The 13685-nt window shown below is 45.7% G+C and overlaps 1 protein-coding gene across 2 annotated transcripts in view; it reads left to right on the forward strand.

Moving 5' to 3' along the window:
• CD2BP2 (CD2 cytoplasmic tail binding protein 2) overlaps positions 1 to 13685 on the forward strand; it is a 224263-nt gene that overhangs the window by 30818 nt on the left and 179760 nt on the right. For both annotated transcript variants that reach the window (XM_069651655.1, XM_069651656.1), the window contains exon 2: positions 11485 to 11580. In XM_069651655.1, coding sequence (XP_069507756.1) covers positions 11485 to 11580 — 96 coding nt within the window. The remainder of the gene's footprint in view (positions 1 to 11484; positions 11581 to 13685) is intronic.

Genomic DNA, 13685 nt, shown 5'->3' on the forward strand with positions numbered 1-13685 from the left:
TACAATTGTCAAGAGTTTCAAAATGAAGAGATGGTCACTTTTGACCAACACTTCTGTGTTCATTAGCATCCATTCTGCAGCTTCAAACCCAGCTTTATGCGTTCTTTTAGTATATAAACCTGTCACGCCCATAGAGAATAGAATATCCGTATTTGTATCAAAGGTTACTTCTCCAAGCTTCTTAAGGAATTGATTTGTGTCTTTTATGTATGTTGTACATTTTTGGGCAAGAGGTTGGATAATCTTGTCTATGTATTGGGCAATTGGTTTGAGTAAACTGTTGTTCGCTGCGATTATTGGTCGACCTGGGGGTTCCATCAGATTCGTGTGTATTTTGGGTAAAATATAGATGACTGGTGTCAATGGGTGTGTATTGGTAAGGAAAGTTTGGTTTTATGGGTGATGAGCTCTTCCACCTCAGCTTCTATATAATTGTGTTGAATCTAAAGCAAAATCTGTTTTGCCCTATGCTGTGCCTCAATTTGTACAATGAGGTTGTCGTTAGACCATTTAATTTTTATATTTGTTAAAGTAGAGGTAGCACTCTACTAATTGGGAGCACCTTGAAGAGTAACTAAGAATTTTCAAAACGTAAAAATCGCTGTAAGAAATTCTACGACATTCAGTCCGCCTCCATATATCTAATATCTATATAAAGGTACAATCTGCTAAAAACATTGCACTCACCCTTCCTATGTGGCACACTGCGCTCTCACTTGTTTGCTGCAGGGCTGATACCTCGCTTGTACCCAACTGAGATGTCTGTTGATGCCAACACTGACTGAAAACATAGCTAGCGTATAGTTGGCATTACTGGTCATGTATTTACACTCGCCCCAGCCAATACAAGTGGTGCTTTCAGTATACATATTGACTAACACTCGTATTCGCGCATGACCCTCTCTGTGCCCATGGCAGTGGCCATGGCGCCCATACTATGTTTAGTATAGCCAGATGTACTTGTCTGATTTGGCTCGCGTCCACATTTATTATAGCTCACGATAAGCGTGCCACTAGCAATGACAATTATGCCCGATTTACCTAACTGTGTTGATGTGTGAATTTCCGCACCTATGACAACGCTTAATTGCTATGTTCATACTAGTGATTATTTTGTCAACTTTGACAGGCTAGCCTCACGATGTGCTACAATTGCTATGCCCATGCCTTACATAGATGTGCATTTGTTAGCTATTGATCTTGATATTTTATTTCTATCGCGCTCGTATACAAGTGTTTCAGAGCTACATGTGGTTCCTTTAGCCATTAAGCGTTATAATTGTTATACTCCAGCCTTCACAGAGATTTGTATTCGCTATTTTGTATGTGGCATACCCTGTATGTGCTGCTCACTTTGGCGAACTGTCAAGAGAACTGATGTTTTAACATTTTAAGTGTTAGAATTGCTATGATCTTGCCCTCACAGGGATTGTATTTGCCACCTTTCATATGGCTCGTTCTACAACTGATATGCTCTTCAACAAACTTGCTTAGCGGTCTGTACTGACGTACTAGCAGTACAACAGTTGATCACACTCTCGGCGTAACTGGCAACTGCATCTGCTACCTACAGAGAATCCCCTATAGTCAACTGGGTCAATGTTGAACCGCACAGCCCTGTGCAACCAAACTCTGTCTCAATTTAAATGCACTCTGCGTGTGTATGAGTGGGTTACTGCAAATTACCCTCCAGAGCCCCCGAACATAGCATGTATGTCATTAAGCTCCACATTGCGGCTCACTGGCTCCTCCCAATATTGTGCCTACTCCCTACCATGGCACTGAATTATCTTCAGCCTGAGAAAAACGAGCCCCCTTGTCGGAGATTAAACCTGCAAGTTTTCTCCCACCACTAAAAAGAATCCTCATACACTCATCATTAAACCCACCTTATTTCTACCAAAACTAATGCTAAACCCTAGCAACTGCTATGTTAACCAAACTAGCTTCCCTAACCTCTCATCTGACCTCACTCCTAGTCAATGGATCAACCTCTAAACCTATTCCAAACCAACCGTGCCGCTGCAACATTAGAAATAATTAATTAGGCTCCAGGTTTACCAATAATATATTCTCTATGAATACATACTACAAAAAAACACCTACAACATCCAGTTCCAATAACTCGGACCCTATGCTCACTACTAACATCCCACAACGCAAAAAATGCACAACTAAGCTAGATAAATACTCCATCTTCCCGGGCAAAATCCCCCCTTTCCCCACCACAGGCCATGACCACATTTATCGAGGGTGCTTTAATAAACGCCAGGTCTATCGTCACACATGCGACAGACTTAGCTGATCTCATCAATAATCAAGAACTTGGCAGCTGCAGGGCCATCTCTTCTTCTGGCCATTCCAGACCATTGTATGAGCCGACCGAGAAACCTCAGAAGGTGGCGGGGTTGCCTTCATAGCCCGGGCCAGTCTAGCATTCTGAGCAACTAACGCTCCCATCAAGTCCTGTGAAATTCTCAAGTCAATTTAGCTACATCCAAATCAAGTACACTATCCACTTAATATACAGACCTCCTGGCCCTACTGGGGAATGTGAGGAGTATATTACTACTCTTTCAGACAATACCAAACCCACCTCACAAATCTTAGTGTTAGGCGATTTCAACCTAGGGTTCTCAGACCCCAATTACCTCGCTGCTGAATCATTGGCAGACTCTTTGTCACAACTGGACTTCACACAAAGAATCAGCCAACCTACCCATGAGAAAGGAAGAACACTTGACTGGCTGGTTGACCAATACTGTGCCACGTCAATCACAGCCATTGAACCCCAGTCATGGACTGACAGCTCTCTCATCTCTTCCACCATCTGTGCTAATCGACCTGCAATCAAAACGAAAACTATCGCACCACCTCTTTGCACTAGAAACAAACGCAACATCACAACTGAGAAATTAATGCCTATCCTGATCCCTACACTGAATTCCACTTAATCACAAAACCCTGAGGGGGGTCTGCTTTACTTTGGGGTTTGAAGGGCTTCGGCAATGACTTGGCAAACATATTGATTGAGCTTTTGTTTTCTGCCTGCGCTTTTAGTCATGGTCACCCAGTATTGTGGGTGAGGCTCAGCAGGGCTCTTTAGGCGAGTGACTGAAAACGATGACCAGGGAAGGTAATATTGGGCAATGTGGGCTTCCTGAGCATGAAACTGATCTGGTCACTACGAAGGTCCTGCGCGATCCGCAGCACAAAAGGAGGGCAGCCTGGATTGTGCTCAGAGGGGATCGTACAGCTGGAAATTGTGCACCCCCCCAGGATACAGTCAAACCACCCCTCCACCCCCTCCAGCACCACGGGGGGGGGGGCTTGATCATTAGCAGGTGGGTAACAAGCCCGGCAGCGTCGACGTGTACCAGGGGGCTGGTGCAGCACTCCCACGGAACAGGAGTAGTGGGCCCACTGGGTCAGCCCAGATCACACGTATGAGGGAGCCAAAGGGATCAATGCGCGCGGTTACACTAGCCGCAGGTTAAAAAATTGATGATTGAATGATGTCTCCCTGGTGGCGCACATCAGCTTCAGAACATTCTCTACTGGAAGCGGGGAGTGTTTATATTGCAAGAGGTAGAGGCCAAGGACGGCACAGGCGCTGCAACAGTCACAGCATGGAAGTCTCAATGAGGTGGTTGATGCAGCCCAACCAGCGGTGTCTCCACAGCAGTGGGAAGAAAGGAGCAGTCCGGTGCTTCTCTCACTAGGGGGCACAGGGTGCAGGGCGAGCAGTTCAACTCGCTGCTTAGTCCGGGATCAAGAACACTAACAACGTAGCCCCAGCGTGTTAGCCTCTGCACGATTCCCCGTTGCCGTCAGGAAGCAACTTGGTTCTTAGGAGCAGGGGCCAGGAGTGGCCCAGATACAGCAGCGATTCTCAGCAGGACCGCAGCGATCGGAGGGGGTGCACAGTTTACACCGCGTGGTCGGGGCGCCGCAGACCTCGGTGTCCGCTAGTCAGCACAGGAGCGTGCTGTGCTAGTGGTGGGCACAGAAAGCAGTTGGCACCAAACTGGGTCGCCAGATGCCGAGGGTCCCAGCTGGCCATAGCTTGATATTTGCTGCGGTTTGCAGTCAGAAGGATCAACTTTGCGCAGTGTGAATTTGCCGGGCTGCGGAGCTCAGGCTCAAACAACCAACTTGGATTGTACGCAACAGCGCCCCCCCGAACCCCCGCCACCCCCCAAAGTGTCTCTTTAATGTTATCCTCTTTGACAACTTTTAGCACATACTGCCTATTATTGCTGGGTTGCCCTGGGGGCTCGCCTTTTAACTTTCTCTGGCTAACCTTGTGAGAACTACAGTTCCCATGGGTAGAAAGGATCTTTTGGATCCCTTTTACATTTTATTAGGTGAGACCAGCATCCCCCCACCTTATGTGGAGTGCTGGGGAGATACTGGGTATCCCCTTTCTCATTCTAAATGTAACATTTATGTTACAAGGACAACCTTACCTTTAATGGCTGGTGGCAATGAACCTTTTTATTAATTCGGTACACCTTTACTGTGGGCTGTTTCCATAGCCCCGGTAAAAGCACACATGGGTTTTTTTTTTCTCGCCATTTTAGTATTCTTTGCCCTTTCTTGTTCCTTTCCCTGACATCGAGGGTGGGAAATCCTTCGGTGGGAGACCTCGGCCAAGCCTGCCCAGGCTTGAGTGTCTGTGAAGGAAGGAAGCCAGGGTAGCAGTCCAAAACTCTTCAGTCCTTTGTCTTTCAGCCTGACTGCGAGAATCCAGTTCAAACTGGGAGGCTGGCCATGCTGAAAGGACTGCCAACCCCCCGCCCCCACCCCTCCCCAAGTTTGAATGTTACATGGCGATTTGATTGGCTGGGATCCTGCATAAAAGTAGGCTCTGGGAAGCTGAAGATGTAGAAGACCGCTGGAGCCAAAACCCGAAGAGGATGATTGAAGTTGTGTGGCTGTGTCCATGAGGATCTCGAACAGCAGGTGATAACACTTGAGCGCCTGTCGGACTAATTTGAGCAGAACCAGGTTGCAGTCAATTCACTGCTACTGACGGAGAAGTCCATCTCGAACAGTGAAGAGATAGTTGAGCATGGGATGGCCCTATCCTTTCCTGTGAACTGTCTATGGAGGTCCCAGAAAATGAAACCTCTCCTCTTGCATATAAGAACCACAGAGATCGTAGATGTTCAAATAAAAGAATAGAGGATCAGGCCTCTCATGCATCCACAATACAGTCACTAGAAGTGGATACAGAGCATATACCATTGAACTCCACAAGAGTAGCAATTATGCAAAAATAGTGCGTTGAAAAGCAAGGAAGGTAAAATCTGTTGGGCCCCTTACCAGTTGGTTAGTTAAGGAAGTCTCTAATGCAACCACATTGGGCACAAAGGAAATCCAAACAACTAATACACCATTGGCCACTATTGCTACACAAGAACTATCTGGTGGAGCCAGGGGCATTGTGACTATCTAAGCTGTCAAAGTGGACAATGGGCCACAGCACTACAGGTTAGTAGATTTGTCCAGCCCCACTACTCCAGACCCCCTAATACACTCTAATGCGCCACTTAAATTGAAACGAGGTGTAAAATATTTTAACAGGCCCAAGGTGCTGAGGCTTTTAGCTAAGATACCTATACTCCGGATACTCAACACCACAGACTCTGACTTTATTGATCAGCTAGACGTGGACGGAAGGAAAGCGACACGTCTGCACTGCTGCCTCCCGTACACTACTGCTCTAATGCACCTACACAAGTCCACTTTTGGTGCATTGGGATACGAATTGGACATTAAGGTGCCTGCTTTGCTGCCATCAACCTTTTGTGACAAATGCTCCAGAGAGCGTAACCTGTTTTGTGCAACTAACATTGTACCAGCGCAAACACCAAAGAGCATTGCATGGTTGAATGTTTTTTTTACCCCAGGAGTGCCAGGCCTCGAACTGAGGTTTAAAGATACTCTGTTCAAACACTAGAGGCAATATATTTGTTTTCCCAAGAGCGATACTTGTCTCTGTTAATGAAGCACAACATTTTCCTGTTCCATGACACATGATTAACTTACAGGGTACATGTTGACGTCTTTGTAATTCATCAAATATTGGCAAGAAAGGGTAACCGGGGGAGGACTAACAGCGGCTTGATCATTGGGGTTAGGCAATCTATTAATGGGGTGCCCTTCCCCACTAGCATTTCTAGTAGCAATATTATGGCAGTTGAAATCAAACTGCAAGGGGAGGCCATAAGCTATAAAATCTTGTTGATCACGTGTACAACCCTCTAGGGGGGGTCTTATACAAAATACATTTTTGCATTTATCGATGAGGTGTGTGTTGACTGGGGTGGAAGTGTGGACTATGATAACATTCTTTTGGGAGGAGATCTGAATGCATATTGTCTAGACAAATCACGTTGCCACCCTCATGATAACATCCACCCCGAATCCAGGTTACAAAGCAAAGCGGGAACGCACAGGGTCCTATTAAATGGACTTGTCAGTAGGGATACCCCTGGTGCATGGACCTGGACGAACGGCCATAGTAAGGCTACATTGGGTTACTACTTTGGAAGTGAGGTCATTTGAGAGTGCATACAGGATCTGGCGATAGCCTGGACCGACCAAAGTGACCATGCCACATTAATCCTGACCCTACAGCTCCAAGTTAAAATAATCTTGGGCTCTTGCATAAAAGATCTAATGCCGAGCCATTTGGGAAACGGAATACAGTAGACAGGGCTAGTGTAGCCAGGGCCAAGGCAACTATAAAAGCTGTGGATTAGGACATGTGGCAGAAATATCTTGCTCATACTGTGGATGAGCTGGAGACCGAGAATTCGTTCTCTCACCACCCGCGTGGCATCTGTTGACCTTAGGAAGGCACTGTTGGTGGATAACAAACAGAAACCATTTGACATCGCAATACGCAACTCTAAAAGAAACATGCGCAGAGAGATCAGATGGCTGAGAAAGAATACACCTCTGGGGCCATAAACTCCATGGTGATATCAATAGGATTAAGAATACCTACCGACGTTGGCTTAGTCACTGGAACAAACTGGCTTTGAACATACAGTGGCAATGTATGATTGGTACACTTGCTAGTGGAAATCTGAGATCAATATGGCAAATATTGACTGCGGCCAAGTGAGACCAGGAAAAGCAGACCCTTAACCCTATTGGTGAAGCCAATTGGTTGTGTTTTGTTGGCGCAAAGATGAATTAAAAAATGTTGTCTCTGTCCCCCAGTGACCCTGGGGATGGGGAAATATGACCATTAGACACCTCCGCACAGGCCATAAGAGCAGCCATCAAAAACAAGTTCCCTAGGGCACCCGGTCCCAACGGCTTGGTCAGCGTGGTCCTTAGGAGCAAACTTAAGCGCTGATTATCTTACCTGAAGGTCCAATTTGACAGGGTCTGCAAAGAACACACCAGTCCGTCCACATGGAGGCAGTCGGTGCTGGTACCTGTCTTTAAGAAAGGAGACTGGGCCCTGCTAGCAAACTACAGGGTGCTCTCCATGTTGGCCGTGACTGGGAAGATGTTGCAGGATTTTTCAACTCGAGTCTTGCTTCTGTCCTGCGATTTTTATAAGGCCTTGAGGCGCTGACTAGGAAGGATTTGAGATGTCTAAACTACTTAGAGGGAGTGTTGTGGAGAAAGCTATTAGGGCTGAGACCTTCCATCCCGATGGAGCATTATGCCTCAAGTTAGGTCTAATCTCACTGGGGGACAAGTTGAAAGAAAAAGGCCAGAGTTATAGCTGAAGGCTAAAATGACACCCTTATGCCCTATCCTAAAAATCTTGGGCTCAAACCGTGGGAGAAGCGGTCAGTATAAAGATGCCTTGTATTACGATCTGGTTATAAGTTATATCTACCATCTACCAGGTATCCAAACTGGTCCATCAGGGGAGGATACCAGCGGTTAAAAGTCTTTCAAATCCAAATTCGGCCTGCATGACTGGAATAAGAACAATGACCACATTGCTACTCTAAAAAGCTTAAATAACGTTTCCAATGTGGTTCACAAATATAAGAGCCCTCAACGTTATTTGATATTGCCTAGCCCAGAAATACGCTGGCTCCTTTTGCGATTTCGGATTAACCAACTTCCGATTCTAACAGTTTTGGGGTCACTATTGAAAATCACTGTGGAAAACAGGATTTGTCATATCTGTAAACGTAAGACAGCCCAGAAACTGTGAGGCATTTGTTCACTGAATGCCCTAATTTGAGCACTGTATACATGTGCACCTATGGGGGGCTTTGTACACATGTACGACAATATTAAATTCACTGAATTTTGGGCCTACTGTCTGAACCCTCACACAGTTGCGGTACATAGCGCATTATATCGGGTATGGTCTACTATAGCCGAGATGTTTCACACTGGAATGACAACTTTATAAATCGGCCATGAACTATGAGTAATTATGGTAAGATCCTGAAGTGAGCGCCTGGACCATACAACGGTCTGCACAACTGCCCATATGTGTAAATGAAATATAGCAATGCACAATGTATAATTGCATCTTTGCACAGCTAAGGTCCGAATTAAAAACAATGTCGCCTATGACCAAGAATCACCATATAGTATAGCACTGCCGCTGATTTGGGATGATTTTTAGGTCTGTAAAAGAATTATTAGAATTTTACTGTAAGGAAAAATGTAATGAATTGACTTGTATGATATGGTGGGCTTTTCTGTGATGCTGAAGAAACTTGGCACCTATTCACCTCTTTCACAATAGATGGGATTCGGATACCTGTCTCAACCTCAGTAAAAACACTGGGTATTCACTTGGATCCCTCTTCTTCCTCTCCTCCCTCTCCCTCTCCGCCTCTCCCAAACAAGTCGACGCAATAGCCTCCTGATCAACGCAGCCAGGCAGTTCCTGACACTGTATAGTTGCTTAACTATCGCCGAGCAGTTATCGGGGTGAGATTGGATTACACTAATGTCCTACTCTAATGTCCTTTTTGCGGGCTACTCTAAACATAACATCAACAAATTACAGGTAATCCAAAACAATGCTCTCTGAGCAGCGCTGAACATCCCGAAAAGAGACCACATATCAGCTGCCAGAAAAAAAGCTTACTGGCTACCATTTCGGGAAAGGATTATTTTCAAAACCTTGCCCATTATCTACAGATGCCTAACCAATACTTCCCCACAATACCAATACAAGACCACTGGACCGGTAAGGTTCATCCATGCTCATTGCCAGGCCCTCCGAAAAGTGCGAGAGGAGGAGGTACCAGCTTCCCTACAGTAGCTGTGAACCACTGGAACACCCCCCCCCTGCCCCTGACCTAAGGTCCGAGGTCTCTTGTTGGCCTTTCTGAAAGGCCTTGAAAACATGGTTATTTGCTTAATGAGGTCCTTTGTGACAATTCCTATACCTCAGGATTTCAGTAAAAGTATCTGATATGTAAGTAACCTGCATAGATGATTGTTATGTCTACATGTTTTGTGGCAGGAAATGCACCGCCGGAGGAAGACGATTTTGTGTGTAACTGATTTGCAACAGTGCCCTGATGCTTGGGCACTCTACAAATGAAATAAAAAAATGAGTGCCAAGTTGGATTATTGCAATTTCCTGTATTTGGGACTTCCTGTGTTTCTCATAAATTGCAAATCATACCGAATAATACAGATGGGACCATTCGGTATGTTCCATATCATAGTAGTTCTGAAGGACCTTCGGTAATAACCAATTTCAGCCAGAAAGTCTAAAGTTGCTAATGACCCATAAAAGTATATATGGTAAATCTCCATTTTACTAGTCCCCAGTTTGACTATTATATTCTTCCACATCCTATCTTCAGACTCTCTTTTGCCCCAAATTCAAGCGGATTATGCTGGAGGGAAAACCTTTCCCTGTACAAGGTGCCAGAATTTGCAATAACCTTCCCTCGGCATTAAGAGGGAATCCTAACTTGAGCCACTTACAGAAAGGACATCAGACTAATTTGTTTGATCTTTGTTTGCCTCACTTGTAGTAGAAGTACTGATTGGTTGTTGCTTGTTCTATTTTCCTTGAATAGTCCTTTTAGTGCTTTATGCCATTTGATCTGAACGCTTTACAAATTCATTCAAAAATCATAAATTCTGTTGGTCTGCAGAAGCTACTTCCTCTGATGTTGGATGCCCAGAATCTCTGTCACATATGCTTGCCTCCAACTGCCTCTCCTGCCTACCTATTTGAGAATTGTTGTCTGCCAATAAAAGACACCTACCTATTAAGCTGCCACCCGTCATCCTTTGGTCACTCATTTTAAGAATATTATGCAATCCCATACGAGACTGTGTGCACTGTCAATGTGGCTGAAGATGAAAATCTGTTGGCTTTTAAGTCGTACTTCTTTCACCTGTACTGTTGGTAATGAAGTGATTACGAGCAATATCAGGGATGGTAATACATGGACTTAGAGCAATATCATGGATCAACATCCAATGTTAATTTCTTGGAAAGATGAATGTGGGTCCTAAGGCAGACTGCTGCAAAAGTAGCTTATGTTGAGTGACGGTTGCTAACATGTTATATGTACAGAGCTCCCAATACACCTTATTGTTTTTTTCCAATTCCATCTGAAAGATGTACTGTAAAATGCACTTCTTTGGCCTGGGGAGGGGTCGGGTTCCTCAATTCACTCGGTCGAATGCTCATATTCAGGACATGGGTGGGCAAGTTTCTTCCCCCATAGTGAAAATCTAAAGTTGGTATGACTGCGTGGGAGGGTCTCAATAAAGGTACACATACCAGAGCCTTGTAAACGTTTTTAAAAAGGGGAAAAAAGTGTACGTAGACAGTTTCACATCCAACCACTGCATGACAATATGAGCTAAAATAAGCAAACGCACACCATTTGCATGCTCACAAAGGACATCACCTCACATCTCTAGCGCGTGCCTCTCTCTCTGCAGAGAATCTCATCTATTTAGGTGTTGGCAACCCCACTATTTCCTGTTTGTAATATTTCTGGCTATGCCTTGGTGGGTTATTTTCTTTTTTTCACTTTGGCAGAGTTGCTGCCAGCAGCTGATAGCATTATCTTGCTTAGACAGATGTGAGGGTTGGTACTCTTCTACGTCATGCCACTGTTGGTACAGCTAAGTTAGTGGTTATTGTGCTATCCTTACAGTAGCCACTGGCCATGTTTTAAACCCTGGAGGGGGGGCGACTGACCAGCAAAGGTGCATCTTTGGGAAAGGATGTGTGGGGTTCAAGCTGGGAAGAAGAAGCGTGCATGTGAAGGCTAATAGGACTGTAGGGTGTTACACATTGGTCCCCTATTGTGCTTGCATAACTTGCTGCTTAATGAGAGCCTTTGCTCGATTTCTTGTGTTGAGAATGCTCATTATCCCTGTTTTTCAAGTGTTGGAATAGAAAGGCCTTCCTAGGAGACTGCCTTAAGGAGGGGCCAAGTGTGAATTTCTCTGACATTGGATAACCCAGTTCATGCTCTTCCGTCTGTGTCTTTCATTTAGATTACCCATAGCCTGGTCATGTCTAAACGCAAAGTGACATTCGAAGAGGGAGCTGGGGATGAGGAGCTGGAGGAGCTACTCCTGCCCAAGAAGAAGGTAAGCAACTGTTTGGTTCCTTTAGGAGTGGGGACTTTAAGGTCACAGCATACATATTTCACTTTGCTCTAGGAGTGCCCCTGCCTTTTCTGTTAAATGATGGCCCTCTCATTAGCAGGTTGCCACCCATGGACCAATTGCTAAGGACTCTGTATGTTGGTAGTATGTGGAATCAGAATTCTGATTCATCCCTGTTGAAGACCGTGCCTACAGTCCAGCTGGCAGGGCACAGCCCATTCCAGAGCATTAGGCTTGGGGTTTGCATGTGCCAAAGCCGTCCTGTCAGAGGGATGAAGACAGGGGGCCTGTATAGAAATCCGATTTCAGGTGTGTAAAGAGGGACCTCATTTCACTCCTGTTGAAAAACCTACAACCTAGCATGCACAATGTAAAAACAAGGTCAAGACTCTTTGGTGCAGATGCTGGTGAAAACAAAACATGGGCCATTTCAACAGAATACATGTAGGCATAGTGGCAAACATCTCTGGCCCTTGTACTACACTGGTGTGGAATGGATGGCTGAAAGTATTTGAGCAATTTCTAACCATTGACTTGCTTTGAGCAATCCCAAGACCAATCTTTTTCAGTCTGCTGTGTTGTGTCTGCAAAATCAAGTGCAAATAAGGGGGCAGCCCAATAAGGCAAAACATTTCTTGGGTTGCTTGTGGTGTCATGCAAAAGGGGTGTGACCTACCCCATGGGGCTATATTTCTCCTTTTTGCGTGGGTCCAATTCTGATTTGCATATGGTCTACCTCCCTCTGTAATGGCATGCCATTCTAAAAAATCACGGGCTTGGAGGACTGCCTACAGCAATGTTAGTTATTATGATCTATTCAGTACCTTTTGATACACAGCTCTTCAGTTCTGCATATAGGCCCTTGCATACATGATTATAAAGGATGTTCTCTGTCACAGGACTTTCTAAAGCAGGGGTGCACAACTGATTTTGACAGAGGGCCGAAAGTACCTTACATGAGGGCTATCGTGGGCCGAAAAGTAAATGTGGGCGGGGCTGTAGGCGGGGCGTGGCAGGAGGCTTTTTAAACCCCCAATTTCTACTAAACACATGGAAAAATAATGTTTTTGAGGGGTAACGATTTTTATTTGCATTTCAAACTTACATTTTGTACTACACATTTTCCATTGTTATAATTTATTTCTATTTAGTTATTGTATCTCGCATGTTTAGTTAACTTATATATATTTTATTGACCCTAGATTGGACATGCTGTCATTTTGGACTGCTACAGTTTGCTATTTGGGTTGCCCAAGAGGAGTATGGCCTTCATTGAGTTAGATTTCCTCAAAAAGCCAAAGATGAACATCTCCCAACTGTGCCTGTTTTAGCTTTATTATTGGGTTCACTCTTGGAGTGCAACACTATGCCCCATGTCCCTCACCCCCAACCAAACACTATGCCCCTTGGCCCCCTCACCCCCAACCAAACATTATGCCCCATGGCTCCCCCACCCCCAACCAAACACTATGCTCCATGGCCCCCTCATCCCCAACCAAACACTATGCCCCATGGCACCCTCACCCCCAACCAAACATTATGCCCCATGTCCCTCACCCCCAACCAAACATTATGCCCCATGGCTCCCTCACCCCCAACCAAACACTATGCCCCATGTCCCTCACCCCCAACACTATGCCCCATGGCCCCCTCACCCCCAACCAAACATTATGCCCCATGTCCCTCACCCCCAACCAAACACTATGCTCCATGGCCCCCTCACCCCCAACCAAACACTATGCTCCATGGCCCCCTCACCCCCAACCAAACACTATGCCCCATGGCCCCCTCACCCCCAACCAAACACTATGCCCCATGGCCCCCTCACCCCCAACCAAACACTATGCCCCATGTCCCTCACCCCCAACCAAACATTATGCCCCATGGCACCCTCACCCCCAACCAAACACTATGCTCCATGGCCCCCTCACCCCCAACCAAACACTATGCCCCATGGCCCCCTCACCCCCAACCAAACAATATGCCCCATGGCCCCCTCACGCCCAACCAAACACTATGCCCCATGTCCCTCACCCCAACCAAACATTATGCCCCATGACCCCCTCACCCCCAACCAAACATTATGC

Source organism: Ambystoma mexicanum, chromosome 3p (assembly GCF_040938575.1).
Source record: "Ambystoma mexicanum isolate Mex_15411 chromosome 3p, UKY_AmexF1_1, whole genome shotgun sequence".
Taxonomy (NCBI): Eukaryota; Metazoa; Chordata; class Amphibia; order Caudata; family Ambystomatidae; genus Ambystoma; species Ambystoma mexicanum.